General features: G+C 68.7%; 2 protein-coding genes across 8 annotated transcripts; one reads left to right on the top strand and one right to left on the bottom strand.

The window, feature by feature from the left end:
* Window positions 1-470: 470 nt before the first annotated feature.
* PLPPR3 (phospholipid phosphatase related 3) lies at window positions 471-6,479 on the top strand. Of its 2 annotated transcripts, none has more exons than XM_070624650.1 (8): window positions 471-990; window positions 1,319-1,439; window positions 3,591-3,776; window positions 3,857-3,998; window positions 4,079-4,274; window positions 4,369-4,426; window positions 4,519-4,692; window positions 5,004-6,479. In XM_070624650.1, exons 2-8 carry the CDS (start codon window positions 1,365-1,367, stop codon window positions 6,375-6,377), a joined length of 2,205 nt encoding a protein of 734 aa, XP_070480751.1. In that variant the 5' UTR covers window positions 471-990; window positions 1,319-1,364; the 3' UTR covers window positions 6,378-6,479. The 2 variants fall into 2 exon arrangements, with proteins under 2 accessions (XP_070480751.1, XP_070480752.1); XM_070624651.1 differs by having other exon boundaries at window positions 860-990; window positions 1,270-1,439; window positions 5,004-6,473.
* Window positions 6,480-6,774: 295 nt separating this feature from the next.
* Window positions 6,775-18,049, bottom strand: PTBP1 (polypyrimidine tract binding protein 1). 6 transcript variants are annotated; one of them, XM_070624660.1, is made up of 15 exons: window positions 17,582-18,049; window positions 14,983-15,013; window positions 12,264-12,339; window positions 11,889-12,061; window positions 11,673-11,819; window positions 11,418-11,588; window positions 11,232-11,342; window positions 10,973-11,147; window positions 10,736-10,813; window positions 9,955-10,100; window positions 9,005-9,038; window positions 8,521-8,613; window positions 8,220-8,436; window positions 8,021-8,098; window positions 6,775-7,944 (listed from the first exon to the last, which is right to left on the bottom strand). In XM_070624660.1, the coding sequence occupies exons 1-15, from the start codon at window positions 17,587-17,589 to the stop codon at window positions 7,812-7,814; spliced, it is 1,671 nt and encodes a 556-aa protein (XP_070480761.1). In that variant the 5' UTR covers window positions 17,590-18,049; the 3' UTR covers window positions 6,775-7,811. The 6 variants fall into 6 exon arrangements, with proteins under 6 accessions (XP_070480761.1, XP_070480763.1, XP_070480758.1 ...); XM_070624662.1 differs by having other exon boundaries at window positions 10,736-10,792; window positions 17,582-17,760; XM_070624657.1 differs by lacking the exon at window positions 17,582-18,049 and adding an exon at window positions 15,519-16,397.
* Between the last annotated feature and the right edge of the window lie 512 nt (window positions 18,050-18,561).

Genomic DNA, 18,561 nt, shown 5'->3' with positions numbered 1-18,561 from the left:
GCGCTCAATTAACGCAGCCCTCCCCCCCGTGCTCTCATCAGACACTTAACCGCGGGATGGACTGTCGGGGTCTGTTCGGTTCGCAGCGGCTCCCCAGGGGCTGTTTGGGGCCGGGTAGACGGTGGGAGCTCAGGAGACGCGGAGCAAATGCACCGAATACATCTGGGCTTTGGGGGCCTGGAGACCTCGAGCGGGGATTTTAAACTCCCTGGGACTCAGTTTCCCCTCCTCTAAACTTAGAGGTCAGTCAGTCCCTACGCCACAGGGCTGTGTGTGGTCGGGAGTAGATCCTGGCAAACAGCAAGCGCTGCCTCAATGCGCGACACGTAAATTCCCGGCGAGGGCGCGCCCGCCGCCCCCGCATCCCGGGCCGGCTGGGGGCCTGGCGAGCGGCCCGGAGCGGCCGAGCGCGGGGCGGGCGGGGACGCGGGGACGCGGGGACGCGGGGCGGGCGGGCGCGGCCCCCCAGCCTCCTTTGTCTCTCGACCGCTCGGGCGCCCAGGGAGCTCGCCATGGAAACGCGCGCCGGCGGGCGGCGGGCACCGGGGCGGGGCGCGGGGACGCGCGGAGACGGGGCGGGACCCGGGGAGACCCCGCGCCCCGCGCCGATGAGGCTCCCGCGGCCCATCCGGGAGGCCCGGGAGGGGAGGAGCCCGCGGACCCCGGCCCCGGCCCGCGCCCCCCGCAGACGGAGACCCCCGAGCCCCGGAGGCGGAGGAGGCGCGAGCCGGGGAGGCGGGGACGGCGCGCCCGGGGCCCCGGCTGGAGACGGACACGCGCGGCGGCCCCTTCGCTCCGAGACAAAGAGCCCCCGCCCCTCGCGCCGCGTCTAGGCCGGGCGGGCGCGGGGTCTCGGCGGCGGGGTCCCTCCCGCCTCCCCTCCCCCTCCGCCGCCCCCCGCCCCCGCGGGGGAGGGGCCGCGCTTTGTGCTCGCGCCGCAGCCCCCGCCCGCCGCCGCCGCCAGCTCCGCCCTGCCCGCGCGGGCGCCAGGTGAGGGGCTGCGGCCGCGGGGCCCGACCCTCCCGGGCCCCGGCCCCCCGTTCCCCGCGACGCCCCGACCCTGACGCGGCCCCGAGACCCCCGCGCCGGGCCGGCCCCGCCCTCTTCGCCGAGCCCCCTCCCGACCCCCCATCCGGGGCGTGCGGGTGCCCGGCAGCCGGCCGGTTGGCCAGGGCCGCAGTGCGCGGGGGAGGCCGCGGCGACGCCCCCTCCCCAGCCTCAGTTTCCCCGAGCGGTTTTGGCGCATCCTCGCCCGCCCCTCCCCCGCAGGCGCCGGCACCGGGTCCCCCCGGGCTCAGTCTGCAGCCCCCTCCTCCAGCGCGGCTTTGTCCCCTCCGACCACGGCCTGTGGCGCCCGCGGCACCATGATCGCGACCAAGGAGAAGAATAAAACCCCCAAGGACAGCATGACGCTCCTGCCTTGCTTCTACTTCGTGGAGGTGAGCGGGGGTCGCGTGGGAGGGGGGGCGAGGCAGTGGCCTCGGTTCTGTTGGACCCCTTGGGGACCCCACGCTGAGGGACAGGGGCAGCCGCAGCAGGGGTCAGCCTGGGTCCGGGGCGCAGCCCGGTGCCCCGGGGTGGGAGTCAGAGAGGTTGGGCTCTGCAGGTCGAGTAGGAGTTCCCAAGGCCCACAAGGGTGTTCTGGGCTGTGGAGGTGACCTGGGGTGCAGGTCCGCAGGTCCCTGGAGGGGCTGGAGCAGGGGCTGGGGGCCCAGAGGGGCTGGGGGTGCAGCGTGTTCCTCCATCACTTGCCTCTGAAGCCGGAGGGCCTGAGTTCAAGTCCCCCTCTGCTGGTTGTGGGCTGCGGCACTTCTAACCTCGGCGGGGACAGGCCGGACCCACGGTGACCACTTCACGAGTGTTTTAAAAATCAAAGGCCATAAGCGCAGCCGCCTGGCAATGCTGACGATGGCCCAGGGTGACAGCTCTCTGTCCTCGGAGGGCCAGCACCTGCCATAGTCCCCCTGAAGCCACGATCTCCCCCAGTGGACATGGGGGAAACTGCTGCAGTGAGGGGCCCGGGCAGGACATGGTGGAGCGGCGGCCCCCACACCCTGCGGCCGGCCGGTGCACAGGCTGGCTCAACTCAGGCCAGCCCTCCCTCCCTAACAGGCAGAAACTCTGATTATTGCTTAGATTTGCACTGAAATCCCCGTTACCATAGGTTAGGCAGCTCCCCCTGCCTCGGAAGTCCCCTCCCACTCCTCTCCCCTCAGGCTTGGGGTCAGGTCCAGCAGATGCCCATCCCTTCTGGCACCACCTATTAAAACACTAGTTTCTGCTTTTGGCTTTTTTTCTGGCAGAGATTAGAGCTCTTTGCTTCGGTTTACATTGTCCCAGGAAAGGGAGTCCCTTTTCCTTTTTCACTGCTGTGTAGTACTCCAGCTCGGAGGCACCTTCCCCAGGCACTGGTCATTGGGGGCTTGTAGTCCCTTTGGCCTGTGTCACTGGGCACAGAGGGAGCTCGTCTGCAGGGGATGTCCCTGGGGAGCAGGGTGTAGCCCCCCAAGAAAGACCCCACATCCCTCAAGGAGGCCTCAGCATCTCCCTGGCCCACGCGGGTGCCCGTTCGCCCCCAGGCGTGGCAGCACCAAGCGTCCGTGGCCTTTTGGGTTTTGACCAACTTGATGGGCGCAAAACCACATGCCAGCTCTCCTTGCCTTTCCCTTCTTGCGAGCATTACGTTGACTTTCTACGAACGCACGTCTGTCCCAGATGCGTTGGCAGGACACCCGCGAGTGTCTGAATCATTTTCTTGGGTCCGATACGCTCTCGGGTCCCTAGCTTGCGGCTGAGGGTCTCTGGGAGCGATGAGAAGAGGCTGGGGGGCTTGAGGAGGTACCTACGGACCCTCCGGGGGTGGCGGGGGCCCCACCACCTCTCATGTCCTTTTGGGGCAGAGGACCCACCCTGAGGCTCGGAAAGCCGTGGGGGCGTCGACAGAGGGTCACAGGGAGCAGCCCAGCTCGGGGAGGGGGCACGACCAGGCTGTGCGGAAGGACAGGAGCACGAATGAGCGACACCACGGATTCAGGCATTTAGCTCAGCACCTGCCGTGGGCCCGATGCTGAGTGTAGGTTGGTGTCTGGGGGCGCAGAGTCCCAAGGAAATGAAGCAGCACAAGGCATGGAGAGACGCGGCCCCGGGGGCCCCTCAGAGGAGGGCGAGGCACCAGAGGGAGGTCCAAGGGCGTCCGTTCCTCCTTGAGAGGAAAGGCCCAAAGGCAGGAATGTGTTTGCTGTTTCCAGGTTGTTCAAGACGCCAAGGGCGGCTGGAGAGCAGAAATGAATGAATGAGGTGGATGGGTGGGTGGGTGATGGATGGATGGGTGGGTGGGTGGATGATGGACGGGTAACTCAGGGGGTTGGTGAACGAATGCCTGGGTGCAGGAGTGGCTGAGACGGCCGGCTGGCTCTCTGGATGTTACACAGCGTGGCGGGTGGGTCACGGGATGGACGTGTGAGCTGACCAACGGGTGCGCCGCAGCGTGCACAGGCAGACAGTGGCTGGATCAGGGGACGGGCCTAGATTCATGGATGGACGACCCGGTGAGCGAGCGTGGGGCAAGCTGGCCGGCCGTCTCCCCACAGCTGCCCATCGTGGCGTCGTCCATCGTGTCCCTGTACTTCCTGGAGCTGACCGATCTCTTCAAGCCGGCCAAGGTGGGCTTCCAGTGCTACGACCGCACGCTCTCCATGCCCTACGTGGAGACCAACGAGGAGCTCATCCCGCTGCTCATGCTCCTCAGTTTGGCCTTCGCCGCGCCCGCCGCGTCGGTGAGTCCTGGGCGCCCGGGGTCTGGGCTGGGGGGTGGGCGCCCCCGGCCGGGCCCGTCTGAGCGCCTCCCTGTCCGCAGATCATGGTGGGCGAGGCCCTGCTGTACTGCCTGCAGTCGCGGCTGTGGGGCCGCGGCGGGGGCCCGGGCGGGGCCGAGGGCAGCATCAGTGCCGGCGGCTGCAGCTTCAACTCCTTCCTGAGGCGCACGGTGCGCTTCGTGGGTGAGTGGCGGACGCGCCCCAGCCCCTCCGCGAGTCCGCCCGCGGGGCCCCTGCCCGGCCCTGACCCTCCCTCCCCGCAGGCGTCCACGTGTTCGGCCTGTGCGCCACGGCCCTGGTGACCGACGTCATCCAGCTGGCCACCGGCTACCACGCGCCCTTCTTCCTGACGGTCTGTGAGCCCAACTACACGCTGCTGGGCACGTCGTGCGACGCCAACCCCTACGTCACGCAGGACATCTGCTCCGGCCACGATGCCCACGCCATCCTGTCCGCACGGTGAGCCGCCCCGGCCCGGCCCGCTGAGCGCACGGGGAAACTGAGGCACAGAGGGGTTCCCAGAGCCTGTGGGGCTCACGGACGCCTCTTACAGGAAGACGTTCCCGTCCCAGCACGCCACGCTGTCCGCCTTCGCCGCCGTCTACGTGTCGGTGAGTCTCGGCGAGGCCCCGGCCCCCCCCCCCACCGTCCCCGGCCCCCCGCTCCCCGGCCGCCCTGACCGGCCCGCCCGCCCCGCCCACAGATGTACTTCAACTCGGTCATCTCGGACACCACCAAGCTGCTGAAGCCCGTCCTGGTGTTCGCCTTTGCCATTGCCGCGGGCGTGTGCGGCCTCACCCAGATCACGCAGTACCGCAGCCACCCCGTGGACGTGTACGCCGGCTTCCTCATCGGCGCTGGCATCGCCGCCTACCTGGTGAGGGGGCTGGGGGTGGGTGCAGGCGCCCGGAGGGACCCCTGGGGGGACGCGGCCTGGCCCTGCGCTGAGGCTCTGACCGGTCCTGTGCCCTGGACGCTGGAGTCAGAACCTCGTGGCCCAGACGCGCCCCATATGCAGAGCCAGCAGCCTGAGGCCAGAGTTCGCCGGCTGGGAAAGACCGACGCCTCCCTCAGACCCCCCAGCGAGGGCCAGGCCTCCCCCTTCGGACCCCCAGGGCAAGTGTGTCGCCCAGTGGGGACCCTCGTCTCCGGCCCCCGCCTCATGCCCCTCCCGCGTCTCCTCCCCAGGCCTGCCACGCCGTGGGCAACTTCCAGGCGCCGCCCGCGGAGAAGCCGGTGGCCCCCGCGCCTGCCAAGGACGCGCTGCGGGCGCTGACCCAGCGGGGCCACGACTCGGTGTACCAGCAGAACAAGTCGGTGAGCACGGACGAGCTGGGCCCGCCCGGGCGGCTGGAGGGTGTGCCGCGGCCCGTGGCCCGCGAGAAGACCTCGCTGGGCAGTCTGAAGCGGGCCAGCGTGGATGTGGACCTGCTGGCCCCACGCAGCCCCATGGGCAAGGAGAGCATGGTGACCTTCAGCCACACGCTGCCCCGCGTGAGCACGCCCTCGCTCGATGACCCCGCGCGCCGCCACATGACCATCCACGTGCCGCTCGACGCCTCGCGCTCCAAGCAGCTCATCAGCGAGTGGAAGCAGAAGGCGCTGGAGGGCCGTGGCCTGGGGCTGCCCGACGAGGCCAGCCCGGCGCACCTGCGGGCGCCCGCTGAGCCCATGGCCGAGGAGGAGGAGGAGGAGGAGGAGGAAGAGGAGGAGGAGGAAGAGGAGGAGGAGGAGGATGGGGAGGAAGGGGGTCCCGCCCCACCCTCGCTCTACCCCACCGTCCAGGCGCGGCCGGGGCTGGGGCCGCGGGTCATCCTCCCGCCGCGGGCCGGGCCGCAGCCGCTGGTGCACATCCCCGAGGAGGGGGCGCAGGCGGCGGCCGGCTTGTCCCCCAAGAGCAGTGCTGCCGTGCGGGCCAAGTGGCTCATGATGGCCGAGAAGAGTGGGGCGGCCATGGTCGCGGCCCCTGCGCAGCCCCGCGTGGCCAACCCGCCCCGGCTGCTGCAGGTGATCGCCATGTCCAAGGCGCCGGGCGGGCCGGGCCCCAAGGCGGCTGAGACGGCCTCATCCTCCAGCGCCAGCTCCGACTCCTCCCAGTACCGGTCGCCGTCAGACCGCGACTCGGCCAGCATCGTCACCATTGACGCGCACGCGCCCCACCACCCCGTGGTGCACCTGTCTGCGGGTAACGGGCCCTGGGAGTGGAAGGCGGCGGGCGGCGGGGCTAAGGGGGCGGAGGGCGAGGGCAGCTACGAGCTGGGGGACCTGGCTCGCGGCTTCCGGGGCGGGCCCAAGCCGCCCGGCGTGTCCCCCGGCTCGTCCATCAGCGACGTGGACCAGGAGGAGCCACGCTTTGGTGCCGTGGCCACCGTCAACCTGGCCACGGGCGAGGGGCTGCCCCCACTGGGCGCGGCCGATGGGGCGCTGGGGCCGGGCAGCCGCGAGTCGACCCTGCGGCGCAAAGCAGGCGGCCTGGCGCTGGGCGAGCGCGAGGCGGCAGGCGAGGCGGAGGCAGAGAGCTACTACCGCAAGATGCAGGCGGCCCGCAGGTTCAAGGACTGAGCGCAGCGGCCGCGGCGCCAAACGGGGCGGGGCAGCCGCATGGGGCGGGGTGGACGCGGGCGGGGCGGGACTTCGTGGCAGACAATAAAGGTCGATACTGGCGTCTGGCTCCTCAGTCATTTCGGTCCAAGGACCCCCGAGGGCAGCCCTGTGGTGGCACACGGGCCGGGCCGGGGTCCCCAGCTCCACCTGCCTGGGGCGCACACTCGTTGTGGGGGGCGGGGCCCATCGAGTGCACCGGGAGCTGGGGCAGTGCCGAGGTCCACACCGTGGGGCACGACCCCTGGCCCCACCTCCCAGCCCCCCCAGGTGCGTGGGGACAGGAGACCAAGAGACAGGAACTGGGTGCCCCCACGTGAACCTGCAGGGGCACAAGAACGAGCGGGACAAGGCAGGGTTGTTATAAAATTGCTTTAATTCCGTTCTCTCCGCATTACAAGCCGGCGGCGGGCGGTGGAGCGCGCCGAGCCCCCGTCACAATACTGACCTGTAATTGCTGTTATCAAAATATACATCTGTCACCATAAAAACCGCGATTGCTGCCCCTCGTCTCTGACAACAGGTATAAAAAATTATAAATATCTACACCCTTGTTCCACCCCATCTGGAAACGGGGCCCAGGTCCCCGGGCGGGGCGGCCAGCACGGGGTCCGCGCGCAGGGAGCCCCTTGGACCCGCGGGAGCAGGTGAGGCGCGAAGGAGACGTTAAGACTCGAGGGCCGCGGCCCCACCGTCTGGGTCCCAGTGTCAGAGGCAGACAAAACAGAAAACTTTGGTCCAAAATTTGCAGGAAAAAGGAGACCCTGAAAGTCGGAGCGCGCCCGTCCTGGGACGAGGCCGGGCCTAAGGCGTCGGGAGGCCCTGCGGCCGTCACAGAAACACGAGTACAGTATACAGGTCACCACGAGGAGGAAGTTAGATACACTCATACCATTTTCATCATCTCGCTATAAAAAGTTACTTAAACTATGTCTTTTGCATATAAATGAAGAAAGATTAGCATATTTGGTCAACTGGAGAGATCGCTAGGCACAGGCGTGCGGCACATCGAAGCACAAGATTAGGGAGCTGAAGGCGGCGGCGGCCGGGGGCCATCGCACACGTGATTACACTGGGTTGGCCGCCACCGGGCACCCGGACCCGCCCCGCGTCCGCCCCCGCAAGGCCCGCGGGGCGCGGGTTTAAGGCACAGGAGGGCCGCGGGGGCCCGCCGGCGGCAGAAGGCACGGGGCGGCGGGCGTGCTGTCCACTCGCCGAGCGAGGGCCGAGGCCGGCTCCCCAAAGGAATTAGATTTAATTTTTTTAAAAACAGGTAAACTGATTTCTCTTTAAAAAAATAAAATCTCTGGTCTTTTAAGGTCACTTCAGCTGCTTTTTAAAGTGGCTTTTCTGGAATGATGGAAGTGGTGGCGGCGCCCGCGGGGTCCTGGCGGCCTAGATGGTGGACTTGGAGAAAGAGACCCGCAGGTGGTGGTTCTCGCCCAGGTCGTGGTTGTGCAGGTCGATGAGCGCCTGGATCGCCTCCTCCACGGAGCCCATCTGGATCAGCGCCATCTTCCGGTCCTTCCTGCGGACGAGAGGCCGGCGGGCGTGAGGGGGGGGAGGAATCGGGGGAGGAGGACGTGGGGGGGCCTGGCACTCACTGGAAGAACTTGAACCCCTTGACGATCCCGCCGTTGCTGGAGAAGAGGATCTTGAGGTCGTCCTCGGATATGGAGGGCCTGCGGGGAGGGCGGCCCTGAGCGCGCGTCCAGGCCCCAAGGACCCGAGCATCTGCGGCGCCCGCCAGGCTGCACGCGCTCGGCCCCACAGCCCCGCCCGCCATCGCGCCGCGGCACCTACGGGATGTTGGAGAGGTGCAGGGTGGCGGAGGGCGGGAAGATGTTCTGGAAGTTCTTGGAGCCCGGCTTCTTGAAGCGGTGCAGCGGCGAGCTGCCGTAGTCCTTGGTGAGGCCCTGGTCCTCCTGGCCCTCGCGGGGCAGCTGCACGTTCTGGTGCTTGGACAGCGTGATGCGCACCGGCTTCCCGTGCAGCTTGTGCCCGTTGAGGTGGCTCATGGCTGCGGGGGCGGGACACACGTGGGACACGTGGCCCGAGGCCCCGGCCCGCCCGCCGCCCGCCCGCCCGCGGAGCCCGCACTTACCCAGCTGGGCCTGGCTGCCGTCGGCCATCTGCACCAGCGCGTTCTCCTTCTTGTTGAAAAGGATCTTCACCCGCTGCACGTCGCCGTACACGCCTTCAAAAGCGCGGGGACAGGCCTCAGCCGCTGGCCCGCGCCGCCTCCCCGCCAGCCCCGCACCCCGCACCCCGCACGGGGCTGGCTCTCCCCGCAGCTCTGCTTAAACTCTGCCTCGGGGACCTGCGTCTACCACGGGGACGTTACCAGGAGCGCGACCTTCAGCCACAAGTCCTAAACGCAGGACACGCCAACGGCCAGAGCCAGCACTACATGCTACCACACGCTGGCCTCTGCGGCATGCGGGCCACATGCGTCCACGGCGCCAGATACAAAACGCAACCGAGGCCGCCGCGCGCGACCGGGCCGCCGCGCACCCCGCACGGCTGGGCGGCCACAGTAACCTCCGTTAAACGCAAACAAGGTAATAAAAGTGTGAATGATAACATACCGAAAAGAATAAAGAGGCTTTGGGGTGTGACTCTCTTTAGAGGACAGCAGAGCAAGGCAGCGGAGGGACAGGGAAAGGGAGAGGTCAGGGAGCAGGAGCCATCGTCCACCGAGGAGGCAGGCGTGCAGGTTGATGGATGATGAAGTTGTCAGGATGTTAATATTCAAGGGCAGGTTGGTTCCGGAGAGCAGGGTTTGAGGGGGAATTTTGTTTTTATTTATTTATGGTTTTGTTTTGTTTCAAGCAACAACGGAAGCAGAAGAACCGTGCAGTCAGTTGGCAAAGAAATTCCGGATCAGGGCAAGAAAAAAAACCGGGAAAGGGGAAGGGGAGAAAAGAAAAAAGTAGCAAAAAACACAGGTCAGTAAATACATAAGAACCCGCAGTGTCCACAGTCAAGCTCCACACGCACACGGGCCCGGGGCCGCCACGGGGACACCAGCGCCGGGGCCTCCTCGCCGCCGCGGGCCCTCACGCTCACACGAGCTCGGCGGGTCTGTTAGTGGCGGCTTTGCCGGAACCGCTAACACAGCCGGGCCGCGGCCGAGAAGTGAGAGGAGCGGTCAGACAGACAGAGGACAGTCTGAGAGCCTGGCTGCGCCCGCCGCCCAGAGGGTACAGTTGGGAGCCCGTCACCGCACCCAGCTCGCCCCAGCCGGCTGGACGCCGAGCCACACGGGGTCGCGCCCTCCCTTCCTGAGGCTCATGCCCTGGTGTCAGGATGGCTCCCGGGCGAGGGGCCTGCGACTCTGGGCGCCACAAGGTTAAACCTGACTTGAGGTGATGGAGACGGGAGACCGCACGCAAAGGGAAGTAGGACGCGGGAGCGACGCCAGCACAGAGGGACGCAGGGGACAGTGCCCTGCCCGGGCCGGGTGACGGGGCCCAGCCTGTCTGCCACCTGCACGGCCGCCCGCCCGTGTCCCGGGAGGACGCCTGGGGCCACGTACCTCGGGGTTCAGGTTGCTGACCAGCAGCACAGAGTTCCCGGCCCCAGCCAGGCCCGGGAGGGCGATCCTGCCCGCTGCTGCCGCTGCCGCTGCCGACGGGATGGCCAGGGGGGCCAGCGCCCCGTGCACGTTGGGGACAGAGAGGCCTGCGGAGGGAGGGGTGCGGTGAGCAGCAGCTGGACGAGGGGCGCGGGTCCTGCCCGTCCTCATGCAAAGGAGCTGCGCAGAGGCGCCCGGCTGCTCGCGGCCCCGCCTGGCCACCGGCCGCGCCATCCTCTCCTCGTGGCACAGCTCGTGCTGGGCCTGGACCTGTCTACATGCGCCAGACAGCACAGAAGCGCCAGCTCCGCGGATGCAGAATCGGGCCGCGGCCTCCGCCTCGTGCATGCAGACACCCGTCACCATGCAGACGACGGGCCGGCGCAACCAGCAGGCTCGACACTCACGCGGCGGCGCCGGCCCCCGGGAGGGGCGCGCAGGTGCCCGCCTGGGCATGCGCTCCGCTTACCGGGCCACTTAAACTCCTCTACTAGGGGCACATCCCTCCAACCACGCGGCTCGCCCCGCAGACGCTGAGGGAACAGACCAGAGACTGCGGGGTTAGCCCACTCTCTGCGCGGCCCTGGCCTGCGCCTGCCCTGTCCAGGCTCCTCGGGGACCCAGAGCCGCGCCCAGGAAGGTGGCTCCCCGGGGCTGCGCCACGTCGGCCGCCCGCGGAAGCAGAGCTACGGAGGAGTGTGGGCATGCAGACGGCTGTGGGGACGACCGGGTGTGTGAATACCTGCGGCTTGAGGAATGGCAAAGGTGGGAGGGAAACCAGCTCCTGCATACGGAGAGGCTGACATTATACCAGGCGCACCTAGAAATAAATGAGACGCTAATCACCGCTCCCACCGCCCAGGCCGCCGGGGCAGGGCGCGGGGCCGCGTCTGTGCTGGGCACCCCTGGGGCCTGGGCCCTGAGCCTGCGCTACATCCTCGCCCCCCACAAAGGCGTCCCAGGAGCCCGGGCGTCCTACCGAAGGCCGCGGCCATGGTCTGGTCCAGCGAGGGCTGGCTGTCGCCCGAGGGCAGGTCGGGGCGCGTGTAGTCGCGGCTCTTGTCGTTGTTGTACTTGACGTTGAGGCTGGTGAGCTTGGAGAAGTCGATGCGCAGCGTGCAGCAGGCGTTATAGATGTTCTGGCCGTCCAGCGACTGCGGGGAGGGGCTGTGAGCGCTGCGCCGGGGGGAGGGGAGGGGGGGCCGGGGCCTCGGGCTGGGGGGTGGGGGGCCGCTCACCAGCTTGGCGTGCTGGGCGCTCACGGGCTCCGCGTACTGCAGCAGCGCCTGGAACTGGTTGTTCTTGGTGAAGGTGATGATTTTCAGCACCGTGCCGAACTTGGAGAAGATCTGCGGGAGAGACACGCTCGCCTCCGCCCGCCACGGCTGCCGCCCCCGCCCAGCCGCGCCCCACAGGCCGCTCACCTGGTGGAGCACGTCCAGGGTCACCGGGTAGAACAGATTCTCCACGATGATCCTCAGCACCGGGCTCTGGCCGGCCATCGCCATCCCGGCGTCCACCGCGGCGGCCGAGGCGGCCAGGGCCAGATTTCCTGACTGGACCGAGTTCACGGCCTGCAGGGCTGCCTGGGCGCGCTGTGGGGGCACAGCTGTGAGCCGCGTGCCCGGGCCAACCCCCAGGCCGCCGGCCCGCCCACGCCCGCCGCCCCCGGGCCGCACCGCCTGGTTGGGCGAGCTGTCGGTCTTGAGCTCCTTGTGGTTGGAGAACTGGATGTAGATGGGCTGGCCGCGCAGCACGGGCGTCACTGACGTGTAGTAGTTCACCATGGTGTTGGCGGCCTCCTCCGTGTTCATCTCGATGAAGGCCTGCGGGTGGCGCAGGTGAGCCGGGCCCCCAGAGCCACCCCCAGCCGGCCCCCGGCGCAGCGGCCGTACCTGGTTCTTCCCTTTCAGCATCAGGAGGTTGGTAACCTTCCCGAAGGGCAGCCCCAGAGAGATGACCTCGCCCTCGGTGACGTCATTGGGCAGCTTGCGGATGTGGATGACGCGGGAGGGCACGCCTGCGCTCCTGCTGTCGCCCTTGAACTTCTTGCTGTCATTCCCGTTGGCTGAGGAGGAGCGTTCGTGAGGCACGGCGCCCCTGCCCACCTTGGGGGCCCACGTCTGGTGTCCTTCCGCTACCCCCACTCCCCAGGAAGCAGGGCGCTGTGTGAACTGGGGCACGAGGCCACGGGGGCCAGGGCTGATACGCCACAAGCGAGTACATCCCCACAGCACCTGGGGCCACGACCACGCCGGACGGTGGGCTACCTGCGGAGGCCGAGCCGCTGCTCATGATAAAGGGTCCGTTGGTGACGCAGGCAGAGAAGAGCTCGTCGGATCCCCGCTGGAAGAGGAGAGAGCATGTTGGAACTGGAGGCACAGCTGCACCCACCCTCCTCTGGACCCCCAACCACATCCGGCGGCCTTCAGCTGAGCCCACCTGCCCACACAGCGCAGGTCCAGAGTCCCAGGTCGCCCCTCCTTGCCAACCCGCCACAAGCATGGGGCCTTCCTAAGCAGGGGGCGGGGGTCCCGTCACCTGCAGGAACTGTGGGTGCCACCCCGCCTCCAGGTTGGGCACGGACCCCCTGGGTCCACATGGGGGCCACGGCACAAGTGCCCATCACAAGACTGAGCCCCACGAGGAACAAAGCCCCCTTGTCTGCCACAGCCGTGCGCTCAGCCGGAGGGCCTGCCCTACTTCCCAGCGGCTGAGGAAACCCGAGCCTGGGCTTTGGCGCTTTCCGAGACGGGAGGCCCGGCCCTGAGACCAGGGAGGCGACCAGCACGGCCGAGGGAAGCTCCCTGTGCCTTCTGACTGGCCCGCTTCTTTCCAGAGACGACTCGTTCACTGCTCGTCTCAACCTAATCGAATCAACTCCCCAGAAGCAGGCCCTGAGCTCGGAGAACGGGAGCACGAGCACCAGGAACGTGGGTGTATGGAGCCCCCAGGCCTCCAGCCCACCGAGAACTAGGCCCCAAGGGCAGCCAGGATGGGGCCCCCACCCGGGGCCGCCCTGCCAGGGAAGCAGGACCCAAGTGACTCCTCCGACCACGTCCAGATGCGAACCCGACAGCCATGGAGGGGTCCCCAGCCCCCAGGAGCCCTCCGCTCCGCAGCAGGAAGAGGAAAGACCAGCCCTCCTGGGTCCTCAGCAGAACCCTGGGCCCCTGCCAGCCCTGCACCCCCAGCAGGCAAAACCAACTGAAGAAATCCAAAGAGGATAACAAACTACCCTTTGGGACGAGGAGCAGGAACGAGCACGCCGACTGGGCAGGTCCCCAAACCAGGCCCCTGGCTGCGTTGAGTGCCTGCAGGGGGGCCAACTCTGCTCTGCTGGAGGCGCGGGCCTGAGACCAAGGCCAAGGTCAGGGTGTGGGGGGGCGCGGGGCAGAGCAACCACAGACCAGACTGCTCCCCGGGCTACGACGGCAGCGCTCAGAAGCAGCCACTGTCCTAATGCTGGGTTGTGGGTCCTGGGTCCTGAGTGCTCAGGAGGGACAGACGGAGGTGGCAGCCCCCGCAGAGCCCCTCTGACCCCGAGGGCAGGTGCAAGTCCTGCAGAGTCCTCAGCAAAGCCCTTTCCTGTCTACACCCAGTCCCTGCCTTCCTCGGGCTCAGAGCTGGAAACGGCCCAGGCACCCCGCACCTCAGGAACAGCGTCTGGCTCCTGACAGCCACGGCCAAGACCCTGTTTCCTCGCAGTGGTGGCATTCTTGGCCCTAATCGTGTTCCCATGGCAGGTGGCCTGGCACTCCCACAACTGCGGGCAACTCTCTGCCTGCTCGGCCGGCCCACTGCCCTGACAGAGGCCGGGTCGGTGACACGGCCCCCCATAGGGGGGTGCCCACACACAGTGACAGTGACTCACAAGGACCAGCCCACTCGGGAGAACTGCGAGGCAGAAGCCCGGGGCACGTGGGCCAGGCTGGCACTCGGGCATGCCTGTGCTGGGGACAGGGCGCCCGGCTCCGCACAGCACGGGGACCTCCCTTGTTGCCACAGCACAGCTCGTTCTGAACCAGGGGCAAGGACGACGGAGCCCAGGCCCCACGCTGCCCTCCTGCTGAGGGCCGTTGGGCACAGAGCTGTGCTTGCAGAGAGGGGCAAAGTCTCCTGGGGACGGGAGGGGGCCGCTCCAGCTGGACACCAAGTGGGCCCCACGGCAGCCGGGAGGATTACATGTGAGCCAGGCGTTTCCACGATTGTCACAAGCGCCTTAGACGGAGGCCCCCTCCCCCAGCCGCCAGCCAACAAACAGGTTTTATCTGTAGAAGGACCAGACAGGCGGCGAGGACAGGAACCCACGTGGGGAAACCGAAACTCAGCCCAGGCCCCACAGCCGAGCTTCCAGAGACCGGCTGGCCACCAGGGCGGGACACCCAAGCCACCCTCAGCAGGCTCAGGGAACTCGGCCCCAGGAGGAGGACCCCAACCCCGGCCAGGACCCAGTCTCAAATCATTAACCAAGTGGCCAGCAGTGGCCACCAGAGCCCAGGACGACCGGCCTGCCCCTCGACCCTGCTCTCCCCGTGGGAACAGATGAGCGTGCTGAGCCGCACGCTGGAGCCCAGCACTTTCCCCTGCCTCTACCCGGAAACACTCCCTGGAATGTTCCAGAGCAAAACTCATCCTCAGCACCATCTCAAGCCGCCCGTAAGGTCCCAGGGCGCCCACAGCTCCTCCAATCCCACCTCCCACTCCAGCCTCCTCATGGTGCAACCACGTTCAACTTCCCAGTCTCCACCCGCAGCCCCTGGACCCCTGCTCAGCGCCCACCGCCCATTCCAACTCAAGGCTAAAGGAGCGTTCACCGGGAAGGCCACCTGGCCCACCGTGCTGGGGACTCTCAGCCTGGACGCGAACACGCTGACGGGCAGAGAACGCTGCCGAGAGAGCCCGGCCTACATTCTCCGCCCGAAGCAAACTGGGAAACCCGGAGCCACGGCCAGCGAGCAACAAGGAAGCAGGGTCAGAAGCGCCTACCTTTGTACCAACTGCTATGTCTGGGACGATGCTGCGGAGAGAGAAGAGGAGACGGTTAGGCAGGTATGCGGCCGGCCCAGGTGTGGAGACCCGCCAAGCCGCCAGCGTGGGGTCCCCAGCTGCACATGCCCCCCGGGCCCTCCTGGCGGGAAAGCTAAGGCAGAGAAGTGAGCCATCCATCTCAGCTCCACTTGAAAAGGAGCCACCATTGTCTTCCGCCCCTCCCTCCCAGCAGGACCCCAGGCCCCGCCTCCGGACGGTCCACAGACAAAGACACCCCTGCAAAGCCCCTGGGGCTCCCGCAGCCTGATGCTAAAGTCTGCTGCTCTGCTCTGCTTTCTAAACACTGGAAACCAAGGACCCTTCCAGCACAGGGAGGCAGGCCGGGGAGAGACCTGCGCACAGGCCCTGAGGTCAGAGCTCGGCCGGGGGGCACGAGGAGGGACTCAAGGTTCACAGAGGGCAAGCTCAGAGAACGGGCAGCAAGGAGCAGCAGGTGAAACGGAAGATAAAACGCGCCCAAGTTACTCATCAACCTGGCTCCGCGTGACTGGACTTTCTCCTCCGCCGCCGCCGCGGGGCTCGGGCCCTCCTCAGGGCGGCAGGAGGAAGGCATGGCGCCTGCCCCCGGTTCCAGCCGCCCTGAGCCTGCACTGCACCGCGGCCACTCAGCGGGAGCACCCGAGAGCTTCGACGTGGCAGATAGGAAGTGGCAAACTACCGAACAGAGTGACTCACAAACCGCCCGTCCAGGAAGGGAACTGAGTCAGCAGCGCCCCCCACCAGGTCACCTGGCTGCCCAGCCTGGTGGTCTGGTGACCAGAGCCTCCGTGATGTCACGCAGCGATGTCCCCCTCAGCCGGTGGGCCAGAGAAGGCTGGCCTTAGGCCGGGCACAGAGCCCTGGGGCAGCCGCCTGCACTGCTTCCCTGGGGCCCCCGAGCTCCTCTTCTGTCGCTCCTGCCCTCAGGAAACCAAGTCCACGGCCTGACGCCCTCGGGCATGGGGACACCAAGCCCTGCACCCCAGTCCCGCCGCTGCCACCCTCCCCTGCTCGCAGGCACGCTCGCCCCGACCTCGGCCGCAGTGCCTTCCCCTCTGCCCTACGAAACAAAATCTCGTGGACTCGTGTCAGCAGACTTCTAAAGACCTCACTGAGCCAAGGAAGAACTCCCCAGAAAAACTGCAAGAATGAGAAACATGCAGCTGCCCCGACGGCTAACCCGGGGCGGCTCTGCTTCCTGCTCCCCGGGGGGCCTCCAAGCGGGAAGCGCTCTGCGCAGAGCGGCCTTACTGCAAACGGTTTGCAAACCTGCGCCAGAGACCGCCCAGGTGACCGCCACCCCGCCCCGGGGAGGCCGCGCGGCCTGGCCGCCCCATCTGCGGGCGGAACGCCCCCCGGACCCCGGACGCCCCTTCAGGGAGCAGCCCGAGCGCCAGCGCTCGACCGGACGGCCAGGAACACGCTCCCGCCGGGCCGAGCACCCTCTCCAGGGGCCCCGCGGCCCGCCGGCTCGGGCAGGGGCGCGGCGGCGGCGTCCAAGCCGAAAAGCAAGGCGCACCCCGAGGAGATCATGTTCCTCCTACTGCAGCAACTTTTCTAAAGGACTGGACTCGACTGAGCCCCAAACCTATCATTTCAAACCCGAGCCGCACGAGGCACGTGACCCCCGGGCACGGGAGCCACACCCCCCACCCCGGGGGTCGGGCCGGGGAGGGCGCGTTCCGCCCGGTCGGAAGAAACCGGAGCCGCCTCCGGAACCTCCCAACTTCCCGGGACTCGGCGCGCGCCCCTCCCCCTCGGGCAGGCTGCAAGGACCGGCCGCCGCCGGGACCGAGGCCCCTGCACCGCCGCCACCTCCCCGCGCGCGACACTGTAGCCACCGCGCGGATACTTTGTAGCGCGGCGCCGACACTGTGTCGCCGCGCCCGCCTCCCTCCCTCTCCACCCGCCGCTCTGGGCTCCGCGAGCGCCGGCCGGGCCCCCGCCCCCGGCGGGAACAAAGGGGCGGCGGGCGGGGGCGAGCGGGGTCCGCGCCCTTCCGGGAGGAGGCGGCGTCTCCGGCCGCGCCCCGGCCCGCGGCGGGCGAGGGGGGGGCCGGGGGCAGAGTCCGCGCGGCGGGAAAGGCCGCGCACGCGCACCAGACGCCCGGCGGGGGCGCGCGGAGCTGCGCACGCGCGCGCGGGGGGCGGACGGGGAGCGGGAAGGGCCACGCGGGGCGCGCGCAGAGAGAACGAGGGGCCCGCAGGGCCACAGCAGGGGCGCGAAAGGGGGGACGGGGCACCGGAAGGGCCACACGGGGCGCGCGGGGACCGGACGGGAAGCGAGGAAGGCCGCGCGGCCGCCGCGTGCGCCCGGGATGGGGCGCGCGCAGGCCGGAAACGGGCTGGGCCGGGCCCAATCGTCCCCCCGCGGCCCCGGCCGCCGTACCCCGCGCCCCGCGCGCGCCCAGGCCGGCGTGGGGGAGGCACCCAAGGCGCCCGCGGGCCGGGACAGCGACGGAGCGGCGCGCGGGCCGTCGCCCCGAGGGGCCCGGGCGGCGGCGAGGGGCCGGCGGGCGCGCGAGGAGGCGGCGGGGAGCGCGGCCGGCACGACTCACCCGTCCATTGCACACCGAGGAGACCCGCGGGGGACGGAGTGGAGGCGCCGGAATAGCAGGAACCGACCCAACGGCTCCGAGTTATAGACTCACAAAATGGCGGAGACGCCCGAACACGTCCCCCGCGCGCCCTGCCCATTGGCTCCCGCCGCGGGGAGGGGCGGGGCCAGCTCCGCGGGCCGCCGCCGGCGCCTCCCACTGGCTAAGAAACCGCTCAGGGGGTGGGGCCAAGGGGAACGCCGGGCGGTCATTGGAGGCGGCGGCCGTCCATCAGGCCTCCAGGCGGAAACGGCCCGTGGAGTCGGGGGAGGGGAGGCCAGACGGGGCCACGTGACGGCGCCTGAGCCCGTGAGCCAGCCGCCCTCCTGCGAGGGGCTCGCGGGAGAAGCCATCTTGAGAGCGGGTACGTGGCGAGGCGGGAGGCGGGAAGCGTGCTTCCCCCAGGCTGCCGCCATCTTGCAAACGGGCAGGGGCCGCCCACCCCCGGCCTGAGGGCGAAGGGAGGCGCGCCGCCATCTTGGGGTCGGGCAGGAAACCTCTGGGGCTCCATCTTGTTTGAGGGCACGTGGCCGGAAAGTCTGATTGGAACTGAGACCGGGTGCCTGGTCGGCGCGCGGGGAGGGGGGCGGCCGCTGACCGCAGTGTCCGCCGCTCCCGCCGAGCCTGCGGGCCGCTCGCCGGCTGGGGGGAGGAGGGAACTGAAGCCTGGGCGTGCGGTGGGCTTGCCGTGCACAGGGGAAACTGAGGCTCGGGCGCGCGGTGGACCTGCCCGCCGTGCACAGGGGGAAACTGAGGCTCGGGCGCGCGGTGGACCCGTGCACACGGGGAAACTGAGGCCCGGGCGCGCAGTGGATCTGCCCGTGCACGCGGGGAAACTGAGGCCCGGGCGCGCAGTGGACCTGCCCTGCATGCGGGGAAACTGAGGCCCCGGGTGCAGAGTGGGCCTGCCTTGCACTTGGGGAAACTGAGGCCCAGGCGTA

The sequence above is a fragment of the Equus przewalskii genome, chromosome 6 (assembly GCF_037783145.1).
Source record: "Equus przewalskii isolate Varuska chromosome 6, EquPr2, whole genome shotgun sequence".
Lineage (NCBI taxonomy): Eukaryota > Metazoa > Chordata > Mammalia > Perissodactyla > Equidae > Equus > Equus przewalskii.
Note: the sequence above shows the minus strand (reverse complement) of the source record. Positions and strands in the feature narration are given on the sequence as shown.

Excerpts from the sequence above, each read along its gene's own strand:
- PLPPR3 (XM_070624650.1), top strand. The coding sequence starts at position 1,365 with ATGATCGCGACCAAGGAGAAGAATAAAACCCCCAAGGACAGCATGACG. Across the intron at positions 3,999-4,078 it reads GCGCACGGTGCGCTTCGTGG|GCGTCCACGTGTTCGGCCTG; the intron begins GTGAGTGGCGGA and ends CCCTCCCCGCAG. Across the intron at positions 4,427-4,518 it reads TCGCCGCCGTCTACGTGTCG|ATGTACTTCAACTCGGTCAT; the intron begins GTGAGTCTCGGC and ends CCCCGCCCACAG.
- PTBP1 (XM_070624657.1), bottom strand. The coding sequence starts at position 15,598 with ATGCCTTCCTCCTGCCGCCCTGAGGAGGGCCCGAGCCCCGCGGCGGCG. Across the intron at positions 15,014-15,518 it reads GTCCAGTCACGCGGAGCCAG|CATCGTCCCAGACATAGCAG; the intron begins GTTGATGAGTAA and ends CTCTCTCCGCAG. Across the intron at positions 12,340-14,982 it reads ACATAGCAGTTGGTACAAAG|CGGGGATCCGACGAGCTCTT; the intron begins GTAGGCGCTTCT and ends CTCCTCTTCCAG.